We start from the raw sequence: 16,517 nt of genomic DNA, 5'->3' as shown, positions 1-16,517 counted from the left end.
AGACCCCCTGGCAAAACAATTCGTCCTTGAGGCTGATTTTATGCTATCATACCCAATGATAGCACCCACTGCTAAGCCACATTGTTCCACGGAACACCCTGCAGCAGCAGGAATCTTTACCCCATGCCGCCGACTAAGTTTTTCAAACTCCAAACCTCCACGAGTGGCCATTGCAACCAGACCCTCCCGCCTGTTGCGCACTTGAGATAAACAACCTCAAATATCCCACCACCCCTATACATGCTTAGTGATAGTGAGACAATATAACCTTAAAGAGAGATAGGGAGAGGGAGAGGGAGAGAGAGGGAGAGCGAGAGAGAGAGAGAGAGAGAGAGAGAGAGAAGAGGGAGAGAAAGAGAGAGAGAGATAGGGAGAAAGAGAGAGAGCGAGGGAGGGAGAGATGGAGTCCCAGGGTAAAAGATAGATGTGATGATACATAAAGGATGAAAGAGTGGGAGAGAATGGGATCGATAAAAAAATATGAGTTTCACAGAAATTAGAGTGGGCTTCATACTGGTGGTTGATTTGACAAAAAAACAGGACCCATTATGGTTAAATGAGGTTCATACCAATGTCATCCATAAGAATTATGTTTTTCATTGTGAGAGTGGAGAGAGGGAGAGAGAGAACGTGAGGAGGGAGAGAGGGAAAGAGGGAGAGAGGGAGAGAGAGAGAGAAAGAAGAGGGGGGACAGAGAGAGGAGATGGAGAGAGAGAGAGAGACAGAGAGAGAGAGGAGATGGAGAGAGAGAGCAAGAAGAGGGTGAGACAGAGAGAGGAGATGGAGAGAGAAGGAGATAGAGAAAGAGAGAGAGAGAGAGAGAGAGAGAGAGAGAAGAGGGTGAGACAGAGAGAGAGGAGATGGAGAGAGAGAGAGAGTGAGAAGAGGGTGGGAGAGAGAGAGAGAGAGAGAGAGAGAGAGAGAGAGAGAGAGAGAGAGAGGGTGAGTGAGAGGAGATGGAGAGAGAGAGAGAGTGAGAAGAGGGTGGGAGAGAGAGAGAGAGAGAGAGAGAGAGAGAGAGAGAGAGAGAAGAGGGTGAGAGAGAGGAGATGGAGAGAGAGAGTGAGAGATAAAAAAGCCTTTGACTCAATTTGGCATGAGGGTCGATGGAAAGTGGTGTTGGGGAAAAACATGCAACATTATAAAATGGATGTACACAAACAACAAGTGTGCGGTTAAAATTGGCAAAAAACACAAACATTTCTTTCCACGGGGCCGTGGGGTGAAACAGGGATGCTGCCACAAAAAACTATACATAGCTCAGCCTAACATCAGCACCATAGGTAACTTCCACAAAGCTGTGAACGATCTGAGAAACAAGGCAAGAAGGTAATTCTATGCCATCAAAAGGAACATAAAATTTGACTTACCAATTGGGATCTGGCAAAAAATACTTGAATAAGTTATAGAACCCATTGTCCTTTATGGATGTGAGGTTTGGGGTCCGCTCACCAACCAAAAATTCACAAAATGGGACAAACACGAAATTGAGAATCTGCATGCAGAATTCTGCAAAAATATCCTCTGTGTACAGCATAAAACACCAAATAATGCATGCAGTGCAGAATTAGACCGATACCCGCTAATTAACAAAATCCAGAAAAGAGCTATTCAATTCTACAACCACCTAAAAGGAAGTGATTTACAACAGTGGTAGGCCTGATCACCGACAACGACGACACAGCCAGGTCAGAGACCAACAAACTAGAATGGTCCAAACACACCAAGACAGTCTTGAAGAGGGCATGACAAAGCCTATTCCCCCTCAGGAAACTAAAAGATTTAGCATGGGTCCTGAGATCCTCAAAAGGTTCTACAGCTACAACATCGAAAGAATCCTGACCGGTTGCATCACTGCCTGGTACGACAATTGCTCGGCCTCCGACCGCAAGACACTACAGAGGGGAGTGCGTACGGCCCAGTACATCACTGGGGCAAAGCTGCCTGCCATCCAGGACCTCTACACCAGGCGGTGTCAGAGGAAGGCCTTGAAAATTGTAAAAGACCCCAGCCAACCCAGTCATAGACTGTTCTCTCTACTACCACATGGCAAGCGGTACCAGAGTGCCAAATCTAGGACGAAAAGGCTTCTCAACAGTTTTTACCCCCAAGCCATAAGACTCCTGAACAGGTAATCAAATGGCTACCTGGACTATTTGCATTGTATGCCCCCCCAACCCCTCTTTTACGCTGCTGCTACTCTCTGTTTATCAAATATGTATAGTCACTTTAACTATACATTCATGTACATACTAACTCAATTGGGCCGACCAGCCAGTGCTCCCGCACAGTGGCTAACCGGGATATCTGCATTGTGTCCCACCCACCACCCGCCAACCCCTCTTTTACGCTACTGCTACTCTCTGTTCATCATATATGCATAGTCACTTTAACCATATCTACATGTGCATACTACCTCAATCAGCTTGACTAACCGGTGTCTGTATGTAGCCTCACTACTTTTATAGCCTCGCTACTGTATATAGCCTGTCTTTTTACTGTTGTTTTATTTCTTTACTTACCTATTGTTTACCTAATACCTTTTTTGCGCTATTGGTTAGAGTCTATAAGTAAGCATTTCACTGTAAGGTCCACACCTGTTCTTTTTGGCGCACGTGACAAATAAACTTTAATTTGATTTGATTCCCAAACCTTCCATAACAAAGCCATCACCTCCAGAGAGATGAACCTTGAGAAGAGTCCCCACAGAGCCCCAAGACAGCAACACATTTAGATCCAACTAAATCATGAGAAAACAAAAAGAGAATTACTTGACACATTGGAAAGAATTAACAAAAAAAAATGAGAAAACTAGAATGCTATTTGGCCCTAAACAGAATACCTGATTACTGTGACTGACCCAAAATTAAGGAAAGCTTTGACTGTGTACAGACTCAGTGAGCATAGCCTTGCTATTGAGAAAGGCCGCCGTAGGCAGACCTGGCTCTCAAGAGAAGACAGGCTATGTACACACTGCCCACAAAATGAGGTGGAAAGTGAGCTTCCTAACCTCCTGCCAAATATATGACCATATTAGAGACACGTATTTCCCTCAGATTACACAGATCAACAACAAACCCAATTTTGAATAACTCCCATGTCTACTGGGTGAAATACCACAATGTGCCATCACAGCAGCAAGATTTGTGACCTGTTGCCACAAGAAAAGGGCAACCAGTGAAGAACAAACACTACTGTAAATACAACCCATATTTCTGTATGTTTATTTCCCTTTTGTACTTTCACCATTTGTACATCGTGAGTGTAATGTTTACTGCTATTTTTATTGTTTATTTCACTTTTGTTTATTATCTTCTGCACTTGCTTTGGCAATGTTAACACATGTTTCCAATGCCAATACAGCCCTTGAACTGAAATGAGAGAGAGAGAGGGAGAAGAGGGAGAGAGAGCGAGTGAGAGAGAGAGAGAAGAGGGAGCGAGATAGAGATAGAGATAGAGATAGAGGGGGAGAGGTAGAGGGAGCGAGAAGGAGAAGAGGAGGGTGAGCGAGGGGGTGAGAGAGGGGGAGAGATAGGGAGAAGAGGGAGCGAGAGAGAGAGAGAGAGAGAGAGAGAGAGAGAGAGAGAGAGAGAGGGGAGGGGAGGCAGAGTGAGAGACAGAGAGGTAGAGAGAGGCGGAGAGAGGCAGTGTGAGAGACAGAGAGGTAGAGAGAGGCGGAGTGAGAGGCGGAGATGTGGATTGAGGCAAAGTTAGTGAGAGATGTGGATAGAGGCAGAGTGAGAGACAGAGAGGTGGATAGAGGCAGAGTGAGAGAGAGAGGCAGAGTGAGAGAGAGAGAGAGAGAGAGAGAGAGGTGGAGAGAGGCAGAGTGAGCGATAAAGAGGTGGAGAGAGGCAGAGTGAGAGATGGAGATGTGGATAGAGGCAGAATGAGAGAGAGAGGCAGAGTGAGAGACAGGTGGAGAGAGGCAGAGTGAGAGAGAGAGAGAGAGAGAAAGAGAGAGAGAGAGAGAGAGAGAGAGAGATAGAGAGGTTGATAGAGGCAGAGTGAGAGACAGATAGGTTGATAGAGGTAGAGTGAGAGGAAGACGGACCTAGAAAAGGTCTATAGAGAAAGTGGAGTAAAGAGACACATATAGGAATGGAAGAGAGAGATGGAGAGAGAGGATGGTACATGATAATGACAGCTAAAGAGCTTTTCTGCTCTACATTAGTCCGAGAGAGCTTAGTTTGCAGTTTAAGAGCAGGATCAGCACTTGCGTATGGCCGGCGGATGTGTATCTGAGAGGGTGTTTATTTGTGTGTGTTTGTGTGTGTGTGTGTGTTTCTGTGTGTGCGTGTGTGTGGCACGAGGGCTGCTGCTGCCAAAGGTCCATTTAAGAGATACTCGTTATTAACAGCCAAGTGACACAACAAGGAGAGCCAGAACAGCTTCAAAAACAACATCCCTAACCCACTGCCATCGCCTCCCAGGGCATCCAAACCCCTTGGATTCCAGCCAGGTCACCCCTGATATAATTCAGTCTGCATTAGCAGACATTAGATGTCTGAGGAAGTTAAACAGGTTGCGAAATGTTGCAAGTTCAAATCCAACGATAGAAAGTTGTTTTTGAGATTTTTGTTTTAAGCCTATCCTAAACCTTAACACTTACCTCAACCATTTTGAGTTAAATCCTAAATATAACCCTAACCTTAAAAAGTCAGACTTAGTGCCTAAATGTAACCTTAAACGCTTTGAAATTAGATGTATGGAACAACTTTGAAATCTGACGTTTCAGAAACATGGATGAACGTCTAATTCTGACGTGAGACTGTGAGAGTGTGTTGATTCAGTACACTAACCCTTCATCTGTGGGTACCTCTCTCTACGTAGGTCTACGAACTTTTGTGCTACTGAATTTTTGCAACACGACACAAACCGAGCTCCGTTCACGTAGACTGTGAAATCACTGTGGAGAGCCCTTTCGACTCAGTGTAGAGAGGAGAGTGTGTGATGGCTAAGCAGTGTGTTCTTGAACACAGTTCTGCTTACAGATCAGTTTGCATGCAAGATGCTAAACATATTAGTGTTGTATTTCACACTGTTCTTGGCTGAAATCTGACACATGTGATTCCATGACTAAGTTTCCTCACTCCACAGTAAATTCTCAGATTCTGGAAATATTTTATGCCATGATATATTGTTGATCACTAAATTTACACCATGTTGAATTCTGAATTTTATTCTTCATGCGTTTACACAAAGTTATTTAGGCTCTCTTCACCTGTGGAATGAACTTTGATGTAGTTTTAGACCATAAAGAAGAGAGAGGAGACAAGTACAACATCCGGGTTGGAGACCTCTGTAAACCCTGCTACTCTACTACAGTCATTACAGTATATTATCCTGTTCTATCAGTAAACTCTCAAGGAGAACTAACAACCAGCAGAGACTTTCACTCCATGCACCTGACCCTGTTGTGAGGGCAGATGCTCAAGGACAATTAAAAAAAAACTTGTTTAGCCCAAAAGCAGCTTTTAAACCCAAGCCAGTCGGGGTCTAAACAAGAACAAACTTCAACAGACCTCTCCTTATTTAAACTGCCCCTAAACACAGTTGTTGGCACCGCCTGCTAGTCTGCCACTATTCATTGGCACAGCAAGCACATAGCCATTACCGCACGGTCCAGAAATAGTTGGTAACACTTTACTTGACACCTAGTCACATAACACATTATGACACGATCATAGCATATGTCATAACAGCTGGCATTTGTCATAACCTGTCATAATATGGTCAAAACACTGTCATGACCCATGACCCTCTTATGTAGGTGTCATAACCAGACATAAAATATAGCAATATCTGTCACAACAGGTGTAAATATATATATATATATATTTTATGGCTGGTTATGACACCTACATAAGAGTGTTAAAACCCACATTTATTCAAATGTATTTTTTGCCTGAGAAACAAGTTTCCTTTTGTTTGAAAGTTTGTTTCTTAAGTCCTTTGTTATTGTTGTAATGATTTCTTTACAGTCATGTTTTTTTCCCATTATATTCTAAATAACGTGCATGAAATACACTTTACGACACTGTCAAAAAGCATTATAACCATCCTGTGTCACTTTACTTGGACTAAGAAAATACACTTTATGACACTGTCAAGAAGCATTATAACCATCCTGTGTCACTTTACTTGGACTAAGAAAATACACTTTATGACACTGTCAAGAAGCATTATAACCATCCTGTGTCACTTTACTTGGACTAAGAAAATACACTTTACGACACTGTCAAGAAGCATTATAACAATCCTGTGTCACTTTACTTGGACTAAGAAAATATACTTTATGCCACTGTCAAGAAGCATTATGTCATCAGCAACAAAGCATTGGGTTAGGCGCATGTCTGACATCATTTAATATGGTATATTTCAGAAAAATGTCATATAACATATTCATACTGTTGACAAGTATGCTATAGCGGAATGGAATGTCTTGCCTTCTGTGGTAGGTTATGTGGGTTTTTGACACTCTTATGTAGATGTCATAACCAGCCTTAAAGTAATGCAATATATGTCACAACAGGTTTAAATATATGTGTCATGACAGTGTTTTGACCATATTAGTGACGTAGAGCTCTAAGGCAGTGCATCTCAGTGCTAGAGGCATCACTACAGACCCTGGTTCGATTCCAGGCTGTATCACAACCGGCCGTGATTGGGAGTCCCATAGTGCGGCGCACAATTGGCCCACCGTCGTCCGGGTTTGGGTTCGGCAGGGGTAGGCCGTCATTGTAAATAAGAATTTGTTCTTAACTGACTTGCCTAGTTAAATAAAAAATAATATTATTAATATTAAAAAATAAAAAATAATATTATGTCATGTTATGACATATTAAGACATGGTTATGACCGTGTCATAACATGTTATGATGCTGGGTGTCAAGGGAAGTGTTACCAAATAGTCATTCACTTTGCTGTTCATGAAAGTACTCTAACACTGCTAATGAGGTTGGCCATGATTATAAACTGTTACTGATTGTGATGGTAGGCTATGCAAGATTATTGTCTATTAATAACTATGGTCCCAAACTGCTGACCCTGTGTCTCAGTGAGTGGCAGTCAATTCCCCCATGCTGACTCTGATCAATTGCAACGATCACTTTTACACTTGAATACTCTTGAGTCCTTAAAGGGTTCTTCAGCTGTCCCCATAGGATAACCCTTTGGAGAACACTTTCAGGCTCCATGTAGAACCCTCTGTGTAAAGTGTTCTATAGTACATGGAACCAAAAAGGGTTCTACATGGAACTGAAAGGAGTGTATAGTTGAGGAAAGCTTGAGCATCAATTAAGTTATTGTGTTATAGTCACATTCATCCCAGATATAGGTACTGTATGAAAACCCCCCAACTCACTCCACTGATCTCATGTGCTCTCCCTCTACACCTCAGGCCTGATAGGATTGGACAGACTGGGCAGCAGCAGCACCCTTTGGTTCCCTTGGTGTAAATATCCAGACAAACTGGGTTTGAGCCAAGTCTGCTGTCTGCCTGCCCGATCCCTCCTCTTCTCTCCTCAACCATTTCTCCCACTGCGCCCGTCATCACGTCTAAGATCACTATTCGGAATCAAATCAAATGTTAATTGTCACATGCGCTGAATACAACACCTTACAGTAAAATGCTTATTTACAAGCCCCTAACCAATAATGCAGTTTTAAGAAAATACATAAACAACGTAAGAGATAAAAATAACAAATTATTAAAGAGCAGCAGTAAAATAACAATAGCCTGCTCCATCAGTGCTCAGACTGTCTCTCAATAGGCTGAGATCCTTGACTGAGGGCTTGTAGGCCTGTTGTAAGGCAGGTCCTCACCAGACATCACCGGCAACAATGTCGCCTATGGGCACAAACCCACCGTCGCTGGACCAGACAGGACTGGCAAAAAGTGCTCTTCACTGACAAGTCACAGTTTTGTCTCACCAGGGGTGATGGTCAGATTCGCATTTATCATCGAAGGAATGAGCGTTACACTGAGGCCTGTACTCTGGAGCGGGATCGATTTGGAGGTGGAGGGTCCGTCATGGTCTGGGGCGGTGTGTCACAGCATCATCAGACTGAACTTGTTGTCATTGCAGGCAATCTCAATGCTGTGCGTTACAGGGAAGACATCCTCCTCCCTCATGTGGTACCCTTCCTGCAGGCTCATCCTGACATGAGCCTCCAGCATGACAATGCCACCAGCTATATTGTTCGTTCTGTGCGTGATTTCCTGCAAGACAGGAATGTCAGTGTTCTGCCATGGCTAGCGAAGAGCCCGGATCTCAATCCCATTGAGCACGTCTGGGACCTGTTGGATCGGAGGGTGAGGGCTAGGGCCATTCCCCCCCAGAACTGTCCGGGAACTTGCAGGTGCCTTGGTGGAAGGGTGGGGTAACATCTCATAGCAAGAACTGGCAAATCTGGTGCAGTTCACGAGGAGGAGATGCACTGCAGTACTTAAAGCAGCTGGTGGCCACAACCAGATACTGACTGTTACTTTTGATTTTAACCCCCTTTGTTCAGCGACACATTAATCAATTTCTGTTAGTCACATGTCTGGGAAACTTGTTCAGTTTATGTCTCAGTTGTTGAATCTTGTTATGTTCATACAAATATTTACACATGTTAAGTTTGCTGAAAATAAATGCAGTTGACAGTGAGAGGATATTTTTATGTTGTTGTTGAGTTTAGGTAGATCATCACTCGTTGAACCAGGGGATTCGTTTTTTTCTGAAATCACCTGCAGCAGCACAGGGTGTGTGAACAACCATCTTATTGAATCAGATACTGATTAAAAGCAATGTGCATGGTTCATTAGGGTTATTTTGTAATCTCTCTTCATTTATATGTAGGTGAAGTGGAGGCTGGGCATTCAGACAACGGTCCTTGCAAATCCCAAATTCTTGGGACATCCATACCCCATTGAAATTTACATTTAAAATGGTTAAGGTTAGGGTTAGGGTTGGGTAAGGGTTATGGTTATGGATAAGATTAAGATAAGGGTAGGGGTTAAGGTTAGGTTTTAGGGTAGGGATGTCCCAAGGATCCCAGATAGCACTAACCTTCAGGTAACACAGTCAGGGTCCTTAAACCATTGTACTGTGAGACGTGGGAGCTATTGGAGAGAATATGAATAGGATCATGTTTATATATTACAATAACTATGTGCAGTGAAGACGCGAATGCCAATGTAGCAGGCTCTAAGAGATTTCATCAGCATTGAACGGCAGAATAATAATAAACCATAAGCAGTCTATTTAGCCTCATACTCAACAGTACATTAAGTATCTCTTCCACTTTCTCTCTCTCGTTCTCTTTTTAAATATATTTCTTTCTCTCTCTCTCTCTTTCTCTCTCTCTTTCTCTCTCTCTCCCCTTTTGTCTTTGTGGTGTGGGACTGTGTAACCTTCACTGCAAATTGAAGAGGATTTGGCACACCTCCAGCCCCCATACTTTTTAATAAATAAAGCACCAGCATGACTAAATCAAAGCCCACTCTAATTTCTTCATCCCTCTAATGACAGGGCCCATTTCACCTCTTTATGGTTACATGTTAGCCTGTCCCTCTCATTGCCCTTCTTCTCCTCTCCATCTCTCCATCTCTATGTCCATCTCCAGCCCCCAACTCTACTCAACCACCAACATAAGTACAGCCTACTCAACCCATCTAACCTATTCACAGTCATGTCACTGTATCTCCCCCAGCCGCCAACTCAACAACCAAAAGGACTAAAAGCCCACTTTAATTTACGTGAAACCTCAGGAGCCTTCATCTATCTCCAACATGTCAGAAATGTACATCTAGAGACACTGAAAAAAACACTTATTACACATAATAATTATATATAGGTATCTACTTTCAAAACTAATGCAAACCGCTCCCAGCCCTCAACTCAAGTCAACCAACATTTCCAGCCTAAAGCCCACTGTAATTTATCAGACATCACAGAGGCCTTCTTCACTCTATATTTCCAACATGTCTTTCAACATGGAGGGGCTAAGAGGCACTTTTGGCTAATGTACATTGCAGATAGTATAGTCCACTGATTACACATAATAACTGTAGGTAGCTAGCTACCTTCAGAATCAAGCAAAAAATAACAGCCCCCAGCACCCAACTCAACTCAACCAACAAAAATCAGAGTCAGAGGCCTCCAGCAATCTCCAATCTCCAACTTGTCTTTCAATATGTAGAGGCTAAGAGGTTTTCAGGCCTTCGTTGTAAATACAAATTTGTTCTTTATTGATTCGCCTGGATAAATAAAGGTTAAATAAATATAAAAAAGGTACTTTTGGTTATTGTAGTTACGACGGAGGGATAGGAGGAAAGCATTTGTTTGATTGGATGATAATCCGCCATAGTCAGAGTGAAGGACTATCCTGCTATATTTAAGCCCTATTCCAGAATATGATATAGCTTTACTCACAGGGGGTGAGGGGGATAAACGCTGAGGTGGGAGAGAAAGCTGCCGGCCCTCATGCGTATGGGACCTGGACCTTCTCCATGGGGAAGCTGTGATCAGGGGTGGGGGGCAAGTGTCACATCTGCTTTGAGATGTAACGTACGGTTCTGTCAGGAGACAATAGTGCACGGAAGGCCACCTCCAGCTTTTTATACCGACTAATATTGGACCAGGTCTCTCTTGAAAAAGAGATTCTCAGTAGAAAAAGAGAACTCAAGATGAGACTAGACTGGATAAATAAAGGTTCATATTATGGATGGGGTGGTGTCAGTGATCCAGTCAGCTTATCAAAGGTCAGAGTAGGTGTTTCAATAAAGCTGTACATGTAAGTTAGACCTGGATTTGGCAACCCACTCCTCACCCTACACCTTGTCGTACTATGAAGCCATTGAGCTGCCATGTGGTGCTTACTACAATACATTATAATTAACATATCACTCTGTCTTTTTGAACACATTCAGTGGATCTCTTCTTGCACATAGCGGCCAGGGTGGGGAATGATGGGAGTCTACATAGATAGGACCTTATTTTGGGATAGAGGAACACAACCACACAAGGTTAGGAGGTGGGCTCACAACAAATAGTATTTTGGCCTTTTGGACCAGTGATTTGGGTGTACATTGACAGGTTTATGGGAAGGGTAGAGTATAGGCTTTATACTGTAGATAACAGCACATGTTGGACCATGGCATCACACGGGGGGAATGTGGAGATCCTGGGTTTAGTATTGCTTCCACAGGTTCATAGGTAGGGTATAGCAAAGGGTTTACATGTATGGTATAGGAAGGGGTTCATATGTAGGGTATAGCAAAGGGTTTATAGGTATGGTATAGGAAGGGGTTCATATGTAGGGTATAGCAAAGGGTTTATAGGTATGGTATAGGAAGGGGTTCATAAGTAGGGTATAGAAAAGAGTTTATAGGTAGGGTATAGGAAGAGGTTCATAAGTAGGGTATAGAAAAGAGTTTATAGGTAGGGTATAGGAAGAGGTTCATAAGTAGGGTATAGAAAATAGTTTATAGGTAGGGTATAGAAAATAGTTTATAGGTAGTAGGGTATAGGTAGGGTATAGAAAAGAGTTTATAGGTAGGGTATAGAAACGGAAGAAGGGTATAGAAAAGAGTTTATAGGTAGGGTATAGAAAAGAGTTTATAGGTAGGGTATAGAAAATAGTTTATAGGTAGGGTATAGAAAAGAGTTTATAGGTAGGGTATAGAAAAGAGTTTATAGGTAGGGTATAGGAAGGGGTTCATATGTAGGGTATAGAAAAGAGTTTATAGGTAGGGTATAGGAAGAGGTTCATAGGTAGGGTATAGAAAAGAGTTTATAGGTAGGGTATAGGAAGAAGTTCATAGGTATGGTATAGGAAGGGGTTCATATGTAGGGTATAGAAAAGAGTTTATAGGTATGGTATAGGAAGGGGTTCATATGTAGGGTATAGAAAAGAGTTTATAGGTAGGGTATAGAAAAGAGTTTATAGGTAGGGTGTAGGAAGAGGTTCATAGGTAGGGTATAGAAAATAGTTTATAGGTAGGGTGTAGGAAGAGGTTCATATGTAGGGTATAGAAAAGAGTTTCTAGGTAGGGTATAGGAAGAGGTTCATAGGTAGGGTATAGAAAATAGTTTATAGGTAGGGTATAGGAAGGGGTTCGTAGGTAGGGTATTGAAAATAGTTTATAGGTAGGGTATAGGAAAGTGTTTATTGGGTAGAGTATAGGAAAGGATTTATAGGTAGATCATTGTTGAACCAGGGGATGACAGAGGGAGGGGTGTGGCTGATGGAATACAACCAAGGAATCACATAGGGGAGTAGGGAGTATGTAGGAAGGAGGCTGCTTACTGACCTGCTCTGTGAGCCTTTTAGTCCTTAGGAAGAAGCCCAGCAGGCATCCTATGACCACAGCCAACACAGACAGAATGAGGAGTCCATTCTGTTTGCACACCCCCTTCACCCTCACCCACACTGCATCCAGAGCCACAACCATCACAAATCCCTAGTCTTTCCCAGTCCACGCTGTATCAGCAGCAACCCATAGAAAAGCACTGACCCAACCCAGGATGGATGAGGGTGAAAAGAGAGGGAACGAGAACGAAAGAGAGAGAGAGAGAAGAGGACAGAAAAGAAGAATGGGAACGGATGAGATAGGCAATTCTTGATCTCCTTTCACGCTCCAGGTTTAAAGATACTTTTGGACCGTCCGAATGGGCGTCCCTCTCTCCTTTCTGGCTGGTGAGCTGTGCTGGACTAAGGAGATCAACACACTTTCCAGGCATCCCCTCCCTTTCTCTTACACCCATCCCATCATACCCAACCCTCCCTTCCATCCATCCCCTTTCTGTTCTGCCCCACCCATCCATCAAGAGACCCAGCCCTCCCCTCCAGCCCTCTATTCCCAGCCCTCCCATCCCTCCCTCTCTGCCTCCCATGCCTGCATCCACTCCCTATTTTCCCCTCCAATCATCAGAGTTCTAGCACTCCATCGCCACACTGTGACCAGCCCCTCCTCAGCCTAGCCTGTGACGCCGCCAGGGCTCTATGAGAGTGTGACAGCTGGCAGTATTGTTCTGAGGGTTAACATCAGAAATCCTCTTACAGAGACACCGTATTTAAAGGGAGCTGAAGGCTGGATTAAAGATCCAGCAACAATTGGACAAGGAAGGTTACCTGCAAGTTTATCACAGAGAGATCATAGATGGCGTCCTTTCAGCCTGTTGAATTAAGCTAATGGAGGGAAAGGAAAAAAAGTCCACTGATTAAACTAATCCTAACAGTATCTGGGCGATTCCAAGGGAAAGTCAACCTGAGCACGCCGCCCAGAATGTTAGTCATTTCCAAATGAAACCACATTCAGAACTTTGTATCATCATGATGATGTGAATAAAAAATATTCCCAAACATGCATCCTGTTTACAATAAGGAACTAAGGTACAACTGTTAAAAAATGTGGCATAGAAATTAACTTTATGTCCAGAAAACAGAAGTGTTATGTTTGGGCATAAAAATAAATGGAATACATCTAAGCACAGGCAAAATCCTAGAGGATAACCTGTTTCAGACTGCTTTCCAACAGACAATGGGAGACAGATTCCTAGAGGATAACCTGTTTCAGACTGCTTTCCAACAGACAATGGGAGACAGATTCCTAGAGGATAACCTGTTTCAGACTGCTTTCCAACAGACAATGGGAGACAGATTCCTAGAGGATAACCTGTTTCAGACTGCTTTCCAACAGACAATGGGAGACAGATTCCTAGAGGATAACCTGTTTCAGACTGCTTTCCAACAGACAATGGGAGACAGATTCCTAGAGGATAACCTGTTTCAGACTGCTTTCCAACAGACAATGGGAGACAGATTCCTAGAGGATAACCTGTTTCAGACTGCTTTCCAACAGACAATGGGAGACAGATTCCTAGAGGATAACCTGTTTCAGACTGCTTTCCAACAGACAATGGGAGACAGATTCCTAGAGGATAACCTGTTTCAGACTGCTTTCCAACAGACACTGGGAGACAGATTCACCTTTCAGCAGGTGTAATATGTCTGTAAAGCATTGATCAACAACCAACTTGACAGATCTTGAAGAAGAAAAAAAATATATATATTGCACAATCCAGGTGTGCAAAGCTCTTAGAGACCCAGAAAGACTCACAGCAGTAATTGCTGCAAAAGGTGATTCTAGCATGTATTGACTCAGGGTTGTGAATACTTATGTAAATGAGATATTCCTGGATTTCATTTTCAATAAATTAGCAAACATTTCTAAAAACATGTTTTCACTTTATCATTATGGGGTATTGTGTGTAGATGGTTGAGATGTTTTATTTTTTAAAATCCATTTTGAATTCAGGCTGTAACAACAAAGTAAGGAAAAAAGTCAAGGGGTATGAATACTTTCTGAAAGTTTTGATCTGATTTATTAGGATCCTCATTAGCCGATGCCAGTCGACGCCAATGGCGACAGCTAGTATTACTGTGGTCTGACACAACGAAAATGACATTACAGACAAAATACTTTACAATTGACATACATTGAACCCGTGTGTGGTGTTAATGTTTTTGTTATTCACCCAATGTTCGCAGGTCTGATGGACCCACAACAGTATTGTGTTTTTAAAACAATACAGCCATAACAATTGACATAAAAATACTTAATACTTAGATGTTTACTGATATCAGTTACAATCAATACAGACAGCATAGACCATCAATATTTGCCATTTACCTCTGCTAGATTACATTTATCAATAAAAGCGCTATTCGTTTCAGTAAACAAAAATCTATTATAATCAAGACATGGGTGGAATGAATCATGTTTATCTTTAACAAATATAAATTAAACAAGGTTTTCATCACTATTGATGTTTATTGCTTTGAACTGAAAAAATTGTAAGGACAAATTTTATATACAGTATTTTATGGAAATGAGAAATGGCCCCATTTAACACAAATTAAGGCCAATCTACACACAACATGAGGGACAGAGTTTTACTGTGTGTGTGTGTAGCAAATGTATTTCTTGCACTTGATGCATATGTACTGTGTCTTCCTGTCCTTCTAGGGTTCACACACATCGCAGCACTTCTTCTTGTGACTGGCTGCAATCTAGATCCAGATGATGAAAACACTTAGTTCAGGAATTTTACCCACATCTCACTCACTCACTCACATATATAATTATATCCTCCTGATTCCTGCTTACAAGCAAAAATTAAAGCTGACTCAGTCTATAAAAAGTGGTCAGATGAAGCACATGCTAACCTACAATAAGTGCATCGATGACATCGTCCCCACAGTGACCGTACGTACATATCCCAACCAGAAGCCATGGATTACAGGCAACATCCGCACTGAGCTAAAGGCTAGAGCTGCCGCTTTCAAGGAGCGGGACTCTAACCCGAAAGCTATAAGAAATCCTGCTAGACCCTCAGACGAACCATCAAACAGGCAAAGCTCCGCTGGGCCAGACGGATTACCAGGATGTGTGCTCCGGGCATGTGCTGACCAATTGGCAGGTGTCTTCATTGACATTTTTAACATGTCCCTGATTGAGTCTGTAATACCAACATTCTTCAAGCAGACCACCATAGTCCCTGTGCCCAAGAGCACTAAGGTAACTTGCCTAAATGACTACAGACCTGTAGCACTCATGTCCGTAGCAATGAAGTGCTTTGAAAGGCTGGTAATGTCTCACATTAACACCATTATCCCAGAAACCATAGACCCACTCCAATTTGTATACTGCTCATGATGATGATGCAATCTCTATTGCACTAAACACTGCCCTTTCCCACCTGGACAAAAGGAACACCTACGTGAGAATGCAATTCATTGACTAGAGCCCAGCGTTCAACACCATAGTGCCCTCAAAGCTCATCACTAAGCTAAGGACCCTGGGGCTAAACATCTCCCTCTGCGACTGGATCCTGGACTTCCTGACTGGCCGCCACCCCAAGTGGTGAGGGTAGGTAGCAACACATCTGCCACGCTGATCCTCAACACCGGAGCCCCTCAGGGGTGCTTGGTGAGTCCCCCCCTGTACTCCCTGTTCACCCACAACTGGATGGCCAGACACGACTCCAACACCATCATTAAGTTTGCAGACGACACAACAGTGGCCTGATCACCGACAATGACGAGACATCCTATAGGGAGTAGGTCAGAGACCTGGGCGGGTGGTGCCAGAATAACAACCTATAACTCAACGTAATCAAGACAAAAGAGATGATTGTGGACTACAGAAAAAGGAGGACCGAGCATGCCCCCATTCTCATCGATGGGGCTGTAGTGTGGCAGGTTGAGAGCTTCAAGTTCCTTGGTGTCCACATCATCAACAAACTAGAATGGTCCAAACACACCCAGACAGTCATCAGGAGCACACAACAATTTTCTGGATGGTGTCTGGGATGAACAATTCAAAAGAAGACTTTATGTCCTGCATATCCCTTTATGTCCTGCATATCCCTTTATGTCCTGCATATCCCTTTATGTCCTGCATATCCACGTCGGCCCTTTATGTCCTGTATATCCCTTTATGTCCTGCATATCCTTTTATGTCC

The 16,517-nt window shown here is 43.0% G+C and overlaps 1 protein-coding gene across 1 annotated transcript in view; it reads right to left on the bottom strand.

The window, feature by feature from the left end:
• The window catches only part of LOC139410251 (solute carrier family 1 member 7b), a 106,182-nt gene extending 93,520 nt beyond the window's left edge, over positions 1–12,662 (bottom strand). The window contains exon 1 of the mRNA XM_071155723.1: positions 12,302–12,662. Within this exon, the coding sequence (XP_071011824.1) occupies positions 12,302–12,442 (141 nt within the window). The 5' untranslated portion in view covers positions 12,443–12,662. The remainder of the gene's footprint in view (positions 1–12,301) is intronic.
• Positions 12,663–16,517: the final 3,855 nt, after the last annotated feature.

This window comes from Oncorhynchus clarkii, chromosome 5 (assembly GCF_045791955.1).
Source record: "Oncorhynchus clarkii lewisi isolate Uvic-CL-2024 chromosome 5, UVic_Ocla_1.0, whole genome shotgun sequence".
NCBI classification, from domain to species: Eukaryota; Metazoa; Chordata; class Actinopteri; order Salmoniformes; family Salmonidae; genus Oncorhynchus; species Oncorhynchus clarkii.
This window is presented reverse-complemented; position numbering and strand designations above follow the sequence as displayed.